This window comes from Cervus elaphus, chromosome 23, assembly GCF_910594005.1.
Source record: "Cervus elaphus chromosome 23, mCerEla1.1, whole genome shotgun sequence".
NCBI lineage: Eukaryota > Metazoa > Chordata > Mammalia > Artiodactyla > Cervidae > Cervus > Cervus elaphus.
The window spans coordinates 52676997-52697199 of record NC_057837.1 but is presented as its reverse complement, the minus strand read 5'-3'; the positions used below and the strand labels follow the sequence as shown (position 1 = coordinate 52697199).

At 45.1% G+C, this 20203-nt stretch overlaps 1 protein-coding gene and 1 pseudogene across 1 annotated transcript in view; one reads left to right on the top strand and one right to left on the bottom strand.

The window, feature by feature from the left end:
* Positions 1-4614: 4614 nt before the first annotated feature.
* LOC122681089 lies at positions 4615-12719 on the bottom strand (annotated as a pseudogene).
* A 5691-nt stretch (positions 12720-18410) lies between these two features.
* TGM3 (transglutaminase 3) overlaps positions 18411-20203 on the top strand; it is a 41946-nt gene continuing 40153 nt past the window's right edge. The window contains exon 1 of the mRNA XM_043884737.1: positions 18411-18496. Coding sequence (XP_043740672.1) covers positions 18490-18496 — 7 coding nt within the window. The 5' untranslated portion in view covers positions 18411-18489. The remainder of the gene's footprint in view (positions 18497-20203) is intronic.

Sequence of the window (20203 nt, the reverse complement as noted above, 5' to 3'; positions counted from 1 at the left end):
AGCATCACTACAGACAAGCTAGTGGAGGTGATGGAATTCAGCAGAGCTATTTCAAATCCTAAAAGATAATGCATTAAAGTGTTGCACTTAATATGCCAGCAAATTCGGAAAATTCAGCAATAGCCACAGGACTGGAAAAGGTCAGTTTTCATTCCAATCCCAAAGAAAGGCAATGCCAAAGAATGTTCAAACCACCACGCAGTTTAATTCATTTCACATGCTGGCAAAGTAATGCTCAAAATTCTCCAAGCTAGGCTTCAGCAGTACTTGAACTGAGAACTTCCAGATGTTCAAACTGGATTTAGAAAAACAGAGGAATCAGAGATCAAATTGCCAACATCTGTTGGATCACAGAAAAAGCTAGAGAATTCCAGAAAAGCATCTACTTCTGCTTCATTGACTATGCTACAGCCTTTGACTGTGTGGATCACAACAAACTGTGGGAAATACTTAAAGAGATGGGAATACCAGACCACATGACCTGCCTCCTGAGAAATCTGTATGCAGGTCAAGAAGCAATAATTAGAACCAGACAAGGAACAACAGACTGGTTCCAAAATGGGAAGGAGTACATCAAGGCTGTATATTGTCATCCTGCTTATTTAACTTATACACAGAATACATCATATGAAACGCCGGGCTAGATGAAACACAAGCTGGAATGAAGATTGCCGGGAAAAATATCAATAACCTCAGATATGCAGATTACACCACTCCTATGTCAGAAAGTGAAGAGGAACTAAAAAGCCTCGTGATGAAAGTAAAGGAGGAGAGTGAAAAGCTGGTTTAAAACTCAAGATTCAAAAAAATGAAGATCATGGCATCTGGTCCCATCACTTCATGGCAAATAGATGGGGAAACAATGGAAACAGTAACAGATTTTATTTTCCTGGGCTCCAAAATCACTACAGATGGTGACTGCAGCCATGAAATTAAAAGACGCTTGCTCCTTGGAAGAAAAGCTATCACCAACCTAGACAGCATATTAAAAAGCAGAGACAATGCCAACAAAGGTCCGTCTAGTCAAAGCTATGGTTTTTCCAGTAGTCATGTATGGATGTGAGAGTTGGACCATAAAGAAAGCTGAATGCTGAAGAATTTATGCCTTTGAACTGTGGGGTTGGAGAAGACTCTTGAGAGTCTCTTGGACTGCAAGGAGATCAAACCAGTCAATCCTACAGGAAATCAACCCTGAATATTCATTGGAAGAACTGAAGCTGAAGCTGAAACTCCAATACTTTGGCCACCTGATGCAAAGAGCCAACTCATTGGAAAAGATCCTGATGCTGGGAAAGATTGAAAGCAGGAGGAGAAGGGGACGATAGAGCTCGAGGTGGTTGGATGGCATCACCGACTCAATGGACATGAGTTTGAGCAAATTCTGGGAGTTGGTGATGGACAGGGAAGCCTGGCATGCTGCAGTCCATAGGGTTGCAAAGAGTTGGACAAGACTGAGTGATTGCACTGAATTAGGAAGGCTCCATGGCGGGAGGCACTTGATACAGTTCCCCCTTTCTTCACCCAATCCCCACAGGCAGGCTCGTAACCGCCGAATTTTGATTTTCCACCTCGATAGCCTAAGTCTCACACTGCACATGAACTGTGGGCGGCGCCCACACTGGATCCCAGTGACGGGAGACCTCAGCCTCCAGGCCTCAGACCCCCATGTAGCCTGGCCCAGATTAGTCACTGAGCTCTCTTTTCCAGCTCTGACTTTCCATGATCATTCTGTGGTCAGGCCAGGAATGTTTACTTGCATTGCAGAGGGATGTCAACCACTGTCAGTGAATTCTTAAGGAATCTCTGCCTCTGCCAATTGCTTCTTTCACTGTCATGGGAGAAGGAAGGGCTTTGTGGATGTGACTGGAGGTCCTAAGGCAGCTCTGCTGTTCCTGTTGTGTGGGCCAGGGGCAGAGGCTCCAGCTTCCCATGGGCTGAGCTGGCACCTCACAGGAGCCAGTCCCTTGATCTGTTCAGTCTCCCAGGAAGCCTTCTTCAGGCCTTTGAGCCAGGTTCAAGGGAGGTCCACGTGCTGTCACAGCATCGCCAGTGCCATCATCATACTGCCACGTGGCTGCCTCTCCACGGTGCCATGTTAACCCCAGCACCTGGCCTATGCTGGGTATTTACCTTACTCATAACAACTAATGAAACGGGCAGAGCCTCTCCATGGAGACAGAAAGGCAGGACAGGAGTGAGGTCGTGGCGGTGCTTGGAATTACCCTGCTTCTGCTTGTTGTATTACTTGGGCAAGTCTCCTGCCTCCTGTTTAATACTTAAAGGAGTCTGATCAGATGAATATTTTCCAAAAAGTTCTAAGAACACAGGTCTCTCTGTATTTTTCAGCTTCCAAAATGCTCTAAAAACATGGGTTTCTTGGTATTTTTCAGGCAAAAAAAAAAAAAAACACGTAATTTAGATGATGTGGCATACATACTATAGCTCCCTCTCAGAGACTCATGTACACAGTAGGATATTAAAGGCTCTGAGAAGTCCCAGAGAAAAGATGTCAATTTAATTTTATTTAAACCAACTTTATCCAAAATCTCCTGACCTCCTCCTCCTCCCTGAAGAACTGGTGTTTTGATGCACACAGCCTGGGGGATCCCAAACTAGACGATTTCCTAGTCCCCTTGTAATATACCCTAGCCAGAGACGTAGTAGTCTGATGTAGGGAAAAGACCAGGGACTTTGGAGGCAGACAGAGCTGGGTTTGAATCCTGGCCCTGCTTTATGGTGGCTGTGCGGCCTTAAACAAGTTACTTAACTTTCCAGACTCGGATGTCCTCATCTGTAAGAAGAGTATGATAACACCTGCTTGTGAAGGTTGTAGGTTGTTGAGAGAATTCAATGAAATAACAGGTATGGAACACCTAATACAGTGTGTGACACATAAGAGGCCCATAATAAATATCAGTTCTTTTGCCCCATTACTCCTGACCCTCTTCTCTCATCTCTCACCCCCACATCCCCCAAACTTAGAGCCAGCCATTGGCAGGGCAGAGAATATAGGAGGAGGTACGCTGAGTCTAAGTCCACACATGACCCTGACAGTGTCCTCTCAGTTTCATGGAAGGACCACACCTCAGCAGGACCAAGGTGAAGGGGCCAAGGGAGAGGTAGCAGAAGATCTTGCCCTTCTTTGCCAAGCAAGTGTGTTCTCTCTGTACTAGGCAACCAGATGCTGTTGGTAAAAAGAAAAGATGAAGAATGCTGTGAAACTGTTCCAGAAGAAAAGCCTACTACCTAAATACCACTAAATATCATAAATCCACTACCTAAAATACCAAACCCTGCTCAAGTCCCAGCTCAAAGGCAAAGCCTTGGCCTGTTTGCCCAGACAAGAAGCTGAAACAAAAGCAGTGGTCTGAGTGATGGCAGCAAAAAAGGGCAGGGTTCAAGATGGCTTCTAGGAGCCTTGGCACCAGGACAGCTGTTTCAGGATCTGCCCTTGGAGCAGAGCCACCACTTGACGGACAAATCAAGCACCAGGTCTGTGCCAGGTGCAGGGCTTGATCATGATGAAGGGAACCAGTTCTCCAGGGAGGCAAGAATGGGCTGTGGGGCTTGGCTCTTTATAGGAACTGAGCAAGCTGGGTGGATTAATGCATTAAACTCTACAGAAAGATCTCATTTTTGTATATCTCCTTTCTTCCTTCCTTCCCACCGTAGGGCAGTGTTAGGAGAAAGAGCACGGGCCTTAGAAATGTAATTGGCTTCAATTCTTACTCTGCCTCTGCTAGTTTCATGATCTTGAGCAAGTTACAACCCCTCTCAACCTTGGCTTCCTCATGTGTAGGAGGAGGACCATCATCCCTACATCAGAGAGTGGTAGCCAAGACTGAACAAGCTAATCTAGATATATCCTGAAGTATGGCATGAGTAACTATGACATGGGGACAAATGATTTTTTAATTCTAGTAGCTATGTGTTGATTTAAATATGCACTAGAAAAATGACTAACCTACCAAGCCCTTCTATAGATGACATTGATTGGTAGAAGGCTAAAGTAGCTATACAAGTTAAAGGAAAAAAAGAGAAGAGAGCTGATTCAAAGAAAAACACTAAGTAGATGATGGCATAGCTGGTGTGTAGATATGGCAAAACCCGTGAATACGTTACATGAGTGACCAAGGGTGGGAAACTGTCCAGAACCCAACACAGTGGCTGGCACATGGCAGGCCTTGAAGGGCTTTTTTCCTTCTTTCTCGTCTACTCCCAAGAGATGAAGAAGATCAAGGAAGGGAGGAAAGAGGGAGGAAGCAAACCAACTTACTCACGTACCTACTTGATTTGTAAGTCTATTTTAGCCCTACCCTAGTTGTTCCATAGTTTCCCTTTAAGTAGGAATTGCCTGTTTACCTCTGTTTCCTCTCAGATGCATCTCTTAGCTTTCCTACTAGAAAATGATTCTTGCCTAAGTCTTCTGATGTAATCAGGTATTGGAAATTCTAACAATACCTATATAATAAATTCTACCTATACTAAATCCTCATCTGCAGCACCATTCAACACTCCTTTGGAGCTTTGCAAGAGATAAACAGTTGTTTTTTTTTAATGTACTGTCATATTTAAGTACAAAGACTTTTCCAATCATGTCACATAGAGATCATTTTATCCACTGCTCTGTTTGGCTGCCAGTCTCTTGTCTCTCTCCTCAGCAATGGTAAGGTTAATACCCTTCCCACAGGGAAGAGAGATTCATGGTTTATTGCCTTTGCCAGTAACAAAAATGTTTGAGAGCCAAGTGGTAAAGCCGTTGCCGTTGGTATCTTTCACATGAACTACATCAAAAGAACCTGGATGTCTCTCCAGATTGATGATCCCACCAATTCTTCCTTCCCAGGTTAGCACCTCCAGTCACTAAGCACAGGTTACTAGTGTCAAATTTGGTGAAGTCAGTAATCTTGCCAGTCTCCAGGTTAATTTATAAGGTGTCAATGCACCTTGATGAGGGGATCAGGGTAGCAGATGTGCGAGCATCATGGGTCACCAGATGAGGGATTCTTTTTGTCCCCACAAAGATCTTTCTCACTTTGCACAACTTGTACTTGGCCTTCCCAAGTGTAATTCGATGAACAACAAAGCAACCCTTGGGGTCATAGATCAAACAAAAATTCTCTTAAGTCTCATTAATGCTGATGACATCCATAAAACCAGCAGGGTAGATTATATCAGTTTGGACCTTGCCATTAATCTTAATGAAATGTTGCATTCAAATCTTCTTTACTTCATCTTCTTAAGTTTGTCCCTTAGAACTTAACTCTGTTCCTCAGGAAAATAATTAGAGGGAGACATTCCCTCAGCTTGTGGGGACTGGTAGATGGATGAGGGGCAAACACATCAATTTATCCAGCATCCATTGCTTTGGAGCTGCTATGCAATTCAGGAGCTTCTTGGACCCTGAGGCTGTGCTAGGCACAAAGAGAGGGAGCTAAACATTTTTAACGGATGTGAGAGAGAAAGAGACAGAGAGAGCATGTGTTACTTACAGGAGGAGAGGAAGCAGAATTTAGGAGGGGGAGACTGGGGCTTCACGCTCAAATCATGACTCTTGAGTCTTTGGGGCTGGCCTTAGTCGTCTTCCTAGTTCCTAATTGTTTTGGGGTTTTGTTTGTTTTCTCTCTCGAGGAAGTAGAATTCAGAGAAAGGAAGTGATTTGCTCAAGAAAACAGCAACTTAAACCTGAATATCTCATTTCTTGGTTCTATTTCTTGCATTCTGTCATATTGGGGTACCTGGGCTTTCCAGTCCTAGGAGAACCAAAGCTGTTCTTAAGAATAACCTCAGATGACAAGAACAAGATGGCAGAAGAGTAAGACGTGGAGCTCATTTTCTCTGCACAAAGATACAAAAACTACATCTACATGCGGAACAACTCCCAGACATTATATAAAATATGTAATAAATATATATTTAAATGTATATATTTGAAGACAATACATGACCACTACATATCTATCAGAATGACCCACATCTAGGTCACTGACAGCACCAAATGCTGGCGAGGCTGTGGAGCAATGGAGACTCTCATTTATTGCTGATAGGAATGCAAGATGTCACAGCCACTTTGGAAGATAGTTTTGCAATTTCTTACAAAACTAAACATACTGTTACTGTAAGGAACTGAAAATTTATGTCCACACGAAAACCTGCACACAGAAGTTTATAGCAGCTTTCTTCATAATTACATCTTGGAATCAGCCAAAATGTCCCTCTGTGGGGACATGGATAAATAAACTGTTTTATGTGAGGAAAATGAGATATCATTCAGTACTAAAAAGAAATGAGCTATTGAGTCATGAAAAGACATGGAGGAGATTTAAATGCGTATTACTAATATAACCTAATTACTAATACAATCTGAAAAGGCTAAGCACTGTATGATTCCAACTATATGGTACTCTGGAAAGGAGAAAGCTATGGAGACAATAAAAAGGTCAGTGGTTGCAGGGATTGAGGAAGGGAGGGAAGAATAGGCAGAGCACAGAGGAATATAGGGCAGTGAAGCTATTTTGTGTGATACTATAATGATGGGTACGTGTCATTATTCATTTATCCAAATCCACAGAATATATAACACCAAGAGTGAACCCTCATGTAAACTATGGACTTTCAGTAATTATGATATGCCAATGTAGGTTCATCAGTTGTAGCAAATGTACCCTCTGGTGGGGGATGTTAATAGTCGGGGAGGCTACACATGTGTGGGGGCAGAGGTGTATGGGGAGTCTCTGCACCTCTCCCTTAATTTGGCTGTGAACTCAAAACTGCTGTAAAAGATAGTCTTAATTTCAAAAAGACAGCACATACACTGATAATCACAAAGCTCGTATCCATTCTCACTAACAGAATCCCAATATTGCATGATATGGCAATGTGTCCCAGCCTCCCTTCAGTCCAAAACGACAGAGCCACACAGGTTCTGAGCAATGAGAGGTAAGCAGAAGTAAGCTGAGGAGGGTTTCCAGTAAAGCTTTTTTAAGGGATCACAGTCAGCAAGCAATACTCTTTGCCCTTTCACCTTCCTGCCTGAAACACAGGGGTCATACTTGGAGCAGCTGTCTATGAACTTGAGTCCTGATGCAGGCCAGAACCTCAGGAGGGGGAAGAGAGAGTTGGGAGGATCCTGGGTCCTCGGTTTCAACTCTGGACAGCCTGGCCCAGAATTCTTATTTAGTAAGAATACAAAAGATGTTTGCTTAAGTCATCATTTCTCAGGTCTCTTTTACATGCAACCAATTGACGTTCCTAACTTAATATATATTCAGTAAACAAAACCAATGAGTATACAGTGAAACATCAGTCTCTTTGTTTCTTTAACCACCAGACTCTCTGTCTCTTCCCTAGAGGACAATCACTGTTCCTTACATCTTTTCAGTTATTGTTTAAGCACATAAAAGTATGTGCAGGCATCACTGTGTGTGTCTCTTTTTCAGTGCTCTTTGGATGATCATTTAAATCTAGAATCCTAAACCTTAAGACTTACGGGGTGAAACATATGAAGATCATTTTGTTGAGATTCTCAGGGGAGCTCAGAGAAAGGACCACACATGTTGACAATCACTGTGTCCAAATAAGCATTTGGATGAGAGTGTGTAGAACATGTGATGGTGTGGGGGCTGAAGAGAAGCTTTGGCCCCCTGACTGACACCAAGCCCCTCATTTCCAAGGTCTCCAACTGAGTTAGTGACGGAATCAGGATTAGCACCTGAGTCTCCAGTCAATTTATCGCTCAAATGTCACCTAAATGTAATCATTAAAAACAGACTGTGAGCCAGAGGAAGTGCTCCCAGCTGCTTTGCTGGGAGCAAAGCTGAAGAGAGGCCAAGTGTTTGGGGCCTGCTGGAAGCAGGTAGTGCCTAGGAAAAGTTTTATGCCAGAGGGGTGCCAGGACAAGCCTGAGCCCTCCATAATTTATTGTTTTCTTTATAGATGCATGAAACTAAGATTTGAACCTGATGCATTAGGAAATCCCCACTTGTTCATGAGAACTGAAGAATCTTTAGTATCAGATGCAATTGGTGAAGATGAAAACTGCCAATTAAACCTGTTTGCCAAGAACCAATAATTCAAACTAAAATAATTCACTCATAAGTCACATAGTGTTGAATCCATATTTATTTCCCACATCCAGTATACAACAAGATCAAACCAGAATGGAAAGTGTACCCTTTGCACTCATTCAGAACTGCCTTGTTTGAAAAGGTGTGGATGAACTTGATGACTAAGCCTGATGGTTGGGTGGGAAAGAAAGACTGAGAGCTGGTCATGTGTGATCAAGTCTATTCCAAGCCTTTTCCCTGCTGAGAATGCCCTTTCCTCCAATTTTTGTTTGTCCATACCTACCTTTTAAGGTGTGGCTCAAATGTGTCTTTTCCGTGAATCTTTCCTTGAGCCCCTTTGCACTGTGATTGTTCCTATCTTGCAGCAGATGAGCCGGCAGAATGCTGCTGTTGGTGTCATCCCATTTCTCTTCTCCTCTCCTCTGTTAGACCATCAACACTTTAGAGGCAGGGGCTCCAAAGAATACCTGCAATGCGGGAGACCTGGATTCAATCCCTGGGTCGGAAAGATCCCCGGAAGAAGGAAATGGCTACTCACTCAAGTATTCTTGCCTGGAGAATTCCATGGACAGAGGAGCCTGGCAGGTTACAGTCCATGGGGTCGCGAAGAGTCAGACACAACTGAGCGACTAACACTTTCACATTTCTTCTATTTTATTAATGTGTTTTTTAAAAAAAATAAAAACCTTCTTGTTACATAATTTTACTTGCCTGTTAATAATTTATGCACATTCATTCTAGACAGCAGACAATACAGCAAAGCAAAATCAGGGAATGCAAAGCATTTGCATTTTGTTGTACAACATTCGAGGCTTTTAAAATTCCTATATTTAATCACAAAAAAGAAGCAGACTCACAGATGTAGAGAATAAACTAGTGGATACCAGTGGGGAGAGGGAAAGGGGGGTAATATAGAAATAGGAGATTAAGAGATACAAACTATTAGGTATGAAATCAGCTGCAAAAATATATCGTACAACACAGGGGATATAGCCAATATTTTATAATAAGTATAAATGGAATACAACCTGTAAAAATTGTGAGTTACTTTATTACTATATCACTATATTGTATACCTGTAACTTATATAATATTATACATTGGCTATACATCAATTTTTAAAAATTCCTACATTTAAAATTTCTACCTTTATAGGTGTATCAAAATTGGATCCTTCTATACATAAAGTTTTAAATTTTTCTTTCATGTTATTGTGTATCAGTAACATCAGTGATAATATGGTAATTTTTAATTAATGGAAATATGTTGTTCTTCTGATTATAAAAATGTGATATGATTTATAAAAATTGAGAGAATAGAAAACTGCATACAGTGTCAAGATTATATTTTAATCATACCACACAGATAGACCACTATTAACATTCTCGTATAAAGCCCTCTATATGCTAGAATTCTAGATTTTCTTCTGAGAGCAAGTGTATGTATATGCATCACACTCATGTATACTTATTTAAAATATATTCATTCATATAAGATTTTTAACTTACTATGAACATCTTTCAGTGTCAAATTCTTAAGTATCTACATCATCCCTTTTTTTTTTTAACCAATGAATTAATTTATTTTTGGCTGCATTGGGTCTTCATTACTGTGCTTGGGGCTTTCTCTGGTTGCAGCGAGCAGGGGCTACTTTCAAGTTGCAGTGCACGGGCTTCTCATTGCAGTGGCTTCTCTTGTTTCGGAACACAGGCTCTAGAGCAAGGGGACTTCAGTAGCTGTGCCCCTCGAGCTCAGTCGCTGTAGCTCATGGGCCTTAGAGCACAGGCTAAATAGTCATGGTGAACGGTCTTAGCTGGCCATTGGCATGTGGAATCTTCCCGGACCAGGGATGGAAACTGCATCCCCTGCTCTGGCAGACAGACTCCCAACCACTGTACCACCAGGGAAGTTCTACATCGTCATAATGTGTGGGTCTGCCACAATCTAATATACTTCCTATTATTGAACACTGACATTTTTTCCCAAAATATTTCCTTTTATTACAAATTTTATGGATCAATGTGTTAAATAAATTTGTGTACGTGTACTTTTAAACATTTTGGTACAAATTGCCCTCCATGAGACGTGTTCATCTTTGAATTTCCCAAAGGGTCTAAAGAGAGCCTTGCACATGGTGGACATAATAAGTGTGTGGTGGATAAACGAATGGAATATAGACAAATCTTTGCCTCTCCCTCTAATCTTTCTTCTTCTCTTTTGAAACCTCAGTGGAAGATCTGTTGATTCTTTGGGCACCATGGGAAGGGCCCAGGTTAGAGGCAGGGCCTGTGCAAAGTAACTGCCTCAATTCTCTTAGCACTTTGGAGGCTGGGGAAATAGGCCCTGAGAGGGAGCATCTGGTTCTGAGCCAACCTATGGCTGAGCAGCAGAGCAAGTGTCAGAGAGGGCCCTGACTATCGACTCCTAACCCAGCCCTCCTTCCCCCTTCATACTCCCCTGGACAGCCCTTTACCTCTTCCCAAACCTGTAGATTCTTCATAAAGCATATTTATATCAAGTAACTTATGTCAGGTGGCAAAAATAAAGTGAAACACTGTACATACAAGTTACTTACTACAAATCATCCAGCACGTGAGTGACCCTGAACATCTTTTTCCCATTTATTATTAGCACTTGACCTGAAGTGCAGAAGAAGGAGGACAAAATTTGGAGTCCAGAATTTTAAATTTGAATCTGGCCTCCATTCTCTCCCCCGTAACATGGCAACTGTACTAAAATCTGTTTCCTAGGAACCAGGTAAGGATCGGGGAGATGGTGAATATAAAAGCAAATGTTGTGATAATTGTATAGTATTTAACAATGTTAGGGCTTCCCTGATAGTTCAGTTGGTAAAGAATCTGCCTGTAATGCAGGAGACCCTGGTTTGATTCCTGGGTCAGGAAGATCCACTAGAGAAGGGATCGGCTACCCACTCCAGTGTTGTTGGGCTTCCCTTGTGGTTCACTGGTAAAGAATCTGCCACCAATTTGGGAGACCTAGGTTTGACCCATGGGTTGGGAAGATTCCCTGGAGAAGGGAAAGGCTACCCACTACAGAATTCTGGCCTGGAGAATTCTATGGACTGTATAGTCCATGAGGTCCCAAAGAGTTGGACACTACTGAGCGACTTTCACTTCATTTTACTTCTTAACAATGTTAATATTTGCTGCTATTGAGAAGATTGAAAAATATTTCCCTAATCTTGCAAACTCAACTCAGAGGCCTTTCTAAGGTGGGTTTCTTAACTGAAAGTTGGCAGCAGAAAGAGTGTGGTGAGCTGGGAAGCACGGGAAGCGTGCATTCTAGTTCCAGGTGTCATGGCCTCAGTGCTCTCTTCGGAGGAAGGAAGTTCAGTTCAGTCCCTCAGTCGTGTCCGACTCTTTGCAATCCCATGGACTGCAGCATTCCAGGCTTCCCTGTCCATTACCAACTCCTGGAGTTTACCCAAACTCATGTCCATTGAATCAGTGATGCCATCCAACGATCTCATCCTCTGTCATCCCCTTCTCCTCCCACCTTCAATCATTCCCAGCATCAGGGTCTTTTCCAATGAGTTAGTTCTTTGCATTAGGTGGCCAAAGTATTGGAGTTTCAGCTTATCATCAGTCCTTCCAATGAATATTCAGGGTTGATTTCCTTTAGGATTTACTGGTTGTATCTCCTTGCAGTCCAAGGGACTCTCAAGAGTCTTCTCCAACACCACAGTTCAAAAGCATCAATTTTTAGGTGCTCGGCTTTCTTTGGAGTCCAACTCTCACATCCATACATGACCACTGGAAAAACCATAACTTTGACTAGACAGACCTTTGTTGGCAAAGTAATGTCTCTGTTTTTTAATGTGCTGTCTAGGTTGGTGATAGCTTTTCTTCCAAGGAGAAAGCGTCTTCTAATTTCATGACTGCAGTCACCATCTGCAGTGATTTTGGAGCCCAAGAAAATAGTCTGTCACTGTTTCCACTGTCTCCCCATCTATTTGCCATGAAGTGATGGGACTGGATGCCATGATCTTAGTTTTCTGAATGTTGAGTTTTAAGCCAACTTTTTCACTCTCCTCTTTTACTTTCCTCAAGAGGTTCTTTAGTTCTTCGCTTTCTGACATAAGGGTGGTGTCATCTGCGTATCTGAGGTTATTGATATTTCTCCCAGCAATCTTGATTCCAGCTTGTGCTTCATCCAGCCTGGTATTTCACATGATGTACTCTGCATATAAAGAAGTTGGACAAATGACCTTTAACACTCTCCGAGTTCTGAGCCCAGGCCAGCTATTTCGTGACCTTAGGCAAATCATTTCTCTGAAGGCCTCAGTTCTGCCATCTGTGAAAGAAAGGGTTGGGCTGGATGACCTCTCTGGATCGCTTCCTTTCTGAGGATTGACTCAACCTTGGAGACCTGCCCTCTGTCTGTCTTGCTTCCTGGAGCCCTTCTGGTGCCCGTGCTCTTGGGCAAACCGCCAGCCTTCCGGGTGGTGGGCTGCAGCCTTCTCTCTTTCCTGGTTGGTTTTTCTGGCCCCGAGCTCAGAGGTGATTGAGTGACAGCTGGACAGATTGAACCACCCCTACTATTAAGAGATGACATGCGTGTGCTGAGCGGGGCTGCCCACTGCGGTCCCTTCCTCATGCCCAGGATCTGTGTCCTCACCCTGTTCCGGGGCATGGCTAGCCTCCCCCACCCTCCCCCACTGTTCCCACGCTAGGTGCTCCCCATAACCTCATGTGCAGTCTTTTCCCAGAATGACCTGCTTGCTGTCCTCTCTCTGACCTTTTCTCCCCTTTTCCTCAATAAGTCAGTCTTTTTTATCTCTGTAATTGGAGCCCATCACTCGTTCCGCACCTCTTTTTAGCTCCTATCAGTCTCTGAGTTTAAGAAAAGTTCAGCTTCTCCCTAAGCTGCTCTCTGACTTCCTTCCTGAAGGAAGCTCCCCGAGGGCTGGGTATCTACAGTGCTAACTACCTTCGAACCCCCTCAACAGGCATTGTAAGAAATCAGCGTTGACATGAGCTATGAAGAAGGACTTTTACACTTCTACTCTCCCTCCAGCATTTTGCTTTATTCATTTGTTTGGGTGAGAGTGGGAAATGCAGGGATAAACACATTAAAGTCGAGGCTTTCATATTAGTTCTGCAGGGACGCTTCCTTCTGTTCAGCCCTGAGTTACTGTCATCACCAGAATCAGTAACACTCTCCTGAATGCAAGATCCAGAGTCACTTCGGGTGTCATTGCACTGGAGGATTTGTCAGGGACGGGGCAGCATGGACAGGCCTCTGCTGTCTGGCAGACCTGGATTCACACCCTGTTTTGCTACTTGGTTAGCTCTGTACCCTTGTCAAGTTCCTTAGTTTCTCTAAGCCTCTGGCTTCTTATTTATTAAAAGGGATTGCCTTGAAAATATCTCCCTCGGGATTGCATTGAAAATATCCTCCTTTTAAGTGTTGTGACACTTAAGTCAGCTAATGTGAAACTCTTAGCACAGAGCCTGGTGTCAGGAAAAAGTGGCGAGCCATGCAGACCCACATGCTCCCCTCCTGAGTCAGATCATGTATCATGAGGTGCCTGGTGAGTCACACAGGGCAAGTTCCAGAGACCCGGGTGGAGAGAAGTCACTGTACCTTGTCACTTACATATGTCATCACAGGATTCCTCAGGATGCTGTGGAGGGTGAGTGGTGTTGGCATCACCAGACCCATTTTTCAGAGGAGAAAACTTAGGCTCAGAGAGGTTAAGTGATTTGCCTAAAGTCCGTGTGATTATAGGAATATGTGCTTGTGATAAGTTAGAAGGTGTCTGAGGCTTAAACTTCAGTTTGCTTCTTTTGTCACCAGCCCTCTTTCCTGGAACAGCACACTGGAATGAGCACGAAGAGGGAAGACCTTTGGCTTGGTAGTGAGAGACCTTTATGCAGAAGAAATAGAAGGTGTTCCAGGCAGGGGCATTTTACAAATGGGTGTAGAGGCAGGGAAAAATATGTGGGGTTCCGGGAAAAATGATTAGGTGTGTTTTGCTGAATAGGACAGTTAATGTAAGAGTAGTAGAAAAGAAAAAACAGAATTAAGTTGGACATACACTGGAGGGCCCTGAATGCCAGAGTAAAGAACTTGAGCTGAGAGAGGCTCTGGGGAGCCACTGAAGGTTTCAGAAGAGGGGATGACCTGATCTCATCAAGGATATGAGAGGTCTCCAAATAGTGAATCACCAGGAATGGTTGGAGAAACTGATGCTTAATCTGAATAAGAGACTTGTTGGGAGGGAAGGGGTTTTTTTGGCCAGATTTGGGGGAGCATGTGATCTTTGTTGGGTGAAGAGGGGTTAGGTGGGTTCCTGTGGGATCAGTGATGGATGGAAGAGAAGCAGCGAAGATCAATGGGCAGGAGCTCAAGCAAGATAGACTCTTTAGGAGGAACTTTCAGAGAGACAGACTTAGAGAAAGAACTTATGGTTGCAAGGATAAGGATGAGGGGAAGGGATAGTTTGGGAGTTTGGGATGGATATGTACACATTGCTGTGTTTCAAATAGATAACCAACAAGGACCCACTGTATAGCACAGGGAACTCTGCTCAGTGTTATGTGGCAGCCTGGATGGGAGGGGAGAATGGATCTATGTACATGTATGTATATGTATATGTATGTATATGTACATATATGTATATGTATGACTGAGTCCCTTTGCTGTTCACCTGAAACTATCACAACATCATCAATCAGCTATACCAAAATACAAAATAAAAAGTTTTTTTTTTAAAAAAAGAAGAAATTTCTATTCCTCTCAATGCACTGTAAACTCCAGTTACTGAGAAACCACCACATGCCCTGGGCATAGTGATACACTGAGGATGGAGCAGTGAAGCATCCAGCAAAGCCCCTGCCTTCACAGACTACCTGTGAAACAGGAAGGGGGAAGATGCGCCTTAAACAGAATCATCCCTGACATGGATGTTACAGGCAGAGCTGCCTGGTTCATGTAGGGACTGCTCCGAGATGGTGCATTCCCTGTCACTGGAGTTTTCAAGAGAAATGTGTCAGGAAACAGGATTCTTACTATGGGAGAATAGCTGGGGGTTAGATGACTTCTTATAAGGTTCTGTACCTTTACATGTGTTGTGAAATTTTCAGCAACTCTAAATCTCTTAATTAGAGAGAGAAAAAAGCAAATGATCAATTAGTGTCTCTCTCTTTTCTTTTAAAGTCCATATTTGCATGTTCCATTCTAACTGGAGTCTGAGGTGCGAAGGGGGTGGCCAAGCAGGAATTTCATCCTGCGTGTAGCTGGGTGACTCCACCTGTGAATTGAAAATCATTTAGCTGAAATTGTGACAGCGTGCAAATTACGGCCCGCCTGCAGGCTGGGGCTGCGGCTGCGGCCATGGTGCAATCCTCCAGCTGCTAACAGGGAGTCGACTCAGGGTGAGGACACAAGGCCCTGCTGCTGGGCAGTTAGAAGCTGCAGGGAGCCCAGCGTGCAAGTGGCAGGCATGAGAGGAGGCAACCCGGCACCACCCGGAAACAGGATTCTTACTATGGGAGAATGGCTGGGGGTTAGATGACTGCTTATAAGGTTCTGTACCTTTACATGTGTAAAGGGTCTATAGGGGAGTGTCATATCTACGACTTCAGGGTTTGAAGCCTCATGACAGTGCTGAGAGGTGTCTGGGTAGGCTGGTGAGAAAACTGAGGCTCAGAGAAGGAAAAGGACTCTGCCAAACCACACAGTGGGCAAGCCCCAGAGCCCGGCTTTCAGTCGGGATTTCTGAATCCAGCGTGGGCATCTTTCTGCCACACCACGTTGGGGTCAAGAGTGGTCAGCTACAGATCCTTCCAAGGGAAGGCCAAAGGGTCGGTGGGCAGGCACCTTTGTCCACACTGTGGGTCCCATCACAAAATCTATGACCCCTGGGGGTGCTTTAAGGACAATGAGAATACCGGTAATGTCAACACTAAGGGGCTTCGCTGAGTGGTGCCAGAGGCGGTGCTGAGCACTTATGTTCATGCTCTGCTTTGACCCTCCCTGAGCTAGAATTCTAGCTCATCTTTACCAATGAGGAAACCGGGACTCTCAGAGGAGGGCTATGTCAGAGCCAGAGTTTGGACCCAGATCTGTGTGATCTCAGAGTTCAAGGCAGAGGTGACTGCCTGTCATCTGACAGGTTTCCCTGCCAGGTCACTGAAAAAGATGCCAAGGGTCCAATTCTTGGCTCTCAGGTCAACAACAACAGCAGTAATAAGCAACCCCCCCTCCATTTCTTTATCCCTCTCTTGAGGGTATGCACAGCCCTTTACATCCCTTGGATTCACGCAGCTCTTGGGTTTCTGGCAGGACTGACTCAGCGCAGTGAGACCCTTGCCCAGAGCCTCAGCCAATCCCATGGCAGGGCCCAGGACCCACGCCACACACCCAGCTGCTGATCAGGGTCCAGCTTACTTTGCAGTCACCTCTCTATGTTCTGCTCTCTTGTGGGTCATCTGCCAGAGCCAACAGTGGCCACATTCCGTGGGGCCATAGATGCAGAGCAGCCAGAGACCCAGGAAAGGCTGACCTACCACCTCACTGAGGCAGCCAGCCTCCAGGTTAAGCAGACAGACTCTGGAGTCGCTCACACAGGGGTGGGAATCTCTCCCTCCTGTAAGACAGCAGAAGTAATGGTACCTATGCCACAGGACTGCTCTGAAGACAAGAAAAGGTGATACACGTGAAGTGTTTAGCCAATGCCTACCCAGGTTGGGTTCTACATTGATGGGAATTATTATTTCTGTCTTTACTTCGATTAATTGATCCACGCATTCAAAAATATGCGTGCTCCTGTCATGTGACAAGCCCATGTTTGGTTCTGAGAAGACGTGAGTAATACACAACCTGGACCTTTCGAGAGTGAGTGATGGGGATAGATGTAACCAGATTGTCCCAGTGCAGGGAGACACATATGGTAAGAGAGGTCCTAAAACGTGCCAAGTGCTGTGGGAGCCCAGATGACAGAGAGATGATGCGGATTTCCTTTTTCCCATCCACCTTATTCAGTGTCATCTTTCTCAGGGTCCAGCGTTCCCATCTTCTCCCTAAAGACCTAATTGTGTGATGGTGCTTCCTTCCCACTCCAAGTCTGGTGGAAGCCTTAAGAAGTTTCCTCTCTGCCACAAACACTTGGAGCATTATCATTATTTTTTAAAACTCCCTTGTCTATCACAGGAAAGCTTGGAACTTGTATATAGCCACCATAGGATCTTTAAAAATATATATATATATATCCCCTTAAAACAACAAACAAGTAAAAAAAAATGTAGAATGAGAATCTCCCTCCTCTTATTTTCTAAAAACTGGTAGAGAAGCTGGGCTCAGAGAAGGTCCGTGACTTGCCCTCCAGTTTTACAGACAGTGTGTGGCAGAACCAGAATGAAATTGTGTCACAGTATAGCTTCACTGGCCGTCCCCACTGCCTCACTGAAAAGAATAATCCTCCCTCCCCCAACTCCCAGGAGACCCAGGTTCGATCCCAGGGTCAGGAAGATCCCGTGGAGAAGGGAATGGCAGCCCACTCCGGTATTCTTGCCTGGAGAATTCCATGGACAGAGGAGCCTAGCAGGCTACAGTCCAAGGGATGGCAAACAGTCGGACACAACTGAATGACTAACACTGCCCCCCACCCCACATCTGCAATTAAACTGACATCTGATTCCAGATGACAACTGGATTTAATCCATATGGTACACATCCATGCACTTTCCACTCACATCACTTCATTTGATTATTCCCCCAATTCTTGAATTGAGAAGAGTGGGCGTGCCTCCCCTCAAGTCACAGACAAGGCCTCCAAGTCTTCAAGGTCCAGTGGTGGCCCAGGACCCAGCCAGCATTGGAACCGAGTGCTTCTAATCCCAAATCCCATGCTACTTCTGGCACACGGCAACCTGTACAGTGAACTGTGATGAGTATCTGTCGCTCCTTGTGTAAGTGGAGACCACCGGCGTGTGTGGACAGTGAGAAAGCATTAGGCAATTTTCTGCTCTAGGTTCTGCAGAGACATTTCTTTGACCCCAGGGGACTTCTCAGCATCAGCTCTGGACAAGCTACTTCAAGAAAAGCATTACCTCATTTCCTGAACCCTATGATCCAGGAAGTAGTTCATCTTGAAATAAATAATAAAATCAAACTCTGCGTTTTGTTTTTTTTTTTTCCTTATCTCCCCTTTTCTTCCCAAACTGGTCTTGCACAAGCAGGTATGACCTTCCATTGGGTGACAAGTATGTCGTAAGTGAAACGTTTACAGGCACTACAGGAATGACCTGGTGCCTCGCCTACCTCATTAGAATTCTAATTGGGGTGTGTAGGAGAGGCTTCTATAAATGGTAAGGCGATCCCAGCAAGGCAGTCAGTCTCCCCACACCATCCGTGCCATTCCCAGACGAGGCAGAGAGGAGGCAGAGGAAAGCGAAACATGTCCGGTGAGTGCATGGCATCTTCTCTGCCAGTCCCCACTGGACTCCCACGCTTCTCTTGGGCCGACTGAGAGGCCAGAGTGCCCAGCTCATGACAGCTGCCTTCGGGGCTCCGAAAGCCAGAGCCTGTTTTGTTTTTTTTTAAGGTTCTCTTCAGAGGCAACTCTTTCTCCATGCCTGCCTAGGCCCTCTAGTGTGGTCTCAGGGTTAGAGCACGTTTGGGATGAAGTCCTGAGTAATGGGCAGGTTCTTCAGTGCAGCCAGAGGCATATCCCCTTAGATAGATGGACAAGCTTTGCCCTTTCAAGCCAGCTGGCACCTGCTTCCTGTGTTTCTCAGTGTCATTTTACCAGCTGTCAGTAATATAGGCAAAGAAAAGCACGTCTCAGAGCTACAAGGGAGGGAGGGAGTGGCAGCATGTAAGTCGATTTAACAGAAACCATCAGCGGTGCTGGAATGCTCCTAAGCAAACTACACATCCAGAAGCACTGGCAGGCTCTTTGAAAGTGACTTGATGAGTGAAACCACCAGGAGCAGAAGGAGGAGCAGGTATGCTGAGCACAGTTCCTAAGAGCGGCACCAGGGAAAGGAGTGAAAAAGCGCTGCTGGGGAGCACGGGTTCTCTGACTCTGTGGTCACTGTGAGGACTGGGCTCTGCTTAGCCAGCGCCCCTGCTAAGCAGCAGGCTAATTATTGCCTGTCGTGGGTGCTCTGCCTAGTGGGCTGGCAGCGACGCCAAACCCAAACAAGGCATGAGTCAAACCACTAAAATATTGTGAATGGAGGTTAAGGCTGCAGGAAGGTTTGCCCAAGAAATCGCTGAGCACGATGCAAAAGGGGACTGACTGCTGGTTACTTCAGAGGTCACCAAGACCAGGACAGGGTGGCTGCAAAAATGAACTCTTCCTTTATCCCGGACTTCTTCCCGTGAACAGGCAACAGTGCTGGTTTGCTAAGAAGGGGAACCTTGGATTCTGTAGACATTAGCAAGAGGGAATGCCAGCTGTCAGTCAGGCCATCTCCCTCCCTCCCTCCCTCCCTCCGTCCCTCCCACCAGAGGATGAGTTGGCCCTTACCTGGGTCCCACAGAAAGTTGGTAGCAGGGCCCAGACTAGGTTTCAGTAGCACCTTTTCTGCCACCAGTTTCAAGCTCATCCATGACCGCGGGTGAAATCTGTGACGTGGAAAGCAATACTGAACCTGGTTTCTCATTTGAACTCTGTTACCAACTGCTACTGCTGAGGCTCCAGCTCCCGATTCAAGCTTGAAATGGGGGGACTTCCAGGTTCCTTTGTACTGACTGCTCTCTTGCATGAAAGGAAACAGGGGGCAGAAGGCGATGCCCTGCAGGCATCCCCAGGGGCCCAGGGTGTCCACGCCTGTGACTCCTGGGGACACTGCACTCTTAAGACTCAACTTCCGGGTCCACCAGATACCCGAAGGTCACAGAGGAATGTGGACAATGGTCAATTCAGAGAAAATCAGTTTTTTAAAAAGAGAGACGAGGAAACATCTTCATTCCCTTGAAGCTGTCACACCTGTGGTTCCTGGCCCGTCCCAGTCATGCAGCCAGGCAGGGCTCAGTAATGAATTCCTGAGTTCCTGAATGAATGAGTTTGCTTACTGGACACCCAGGAAAGGAGCCACGAGGCGCAGCGGGAGCATAGAGATCGAAAGGTGCAATCTTTCCCTATGGTGGGTTCGCTGTGGACA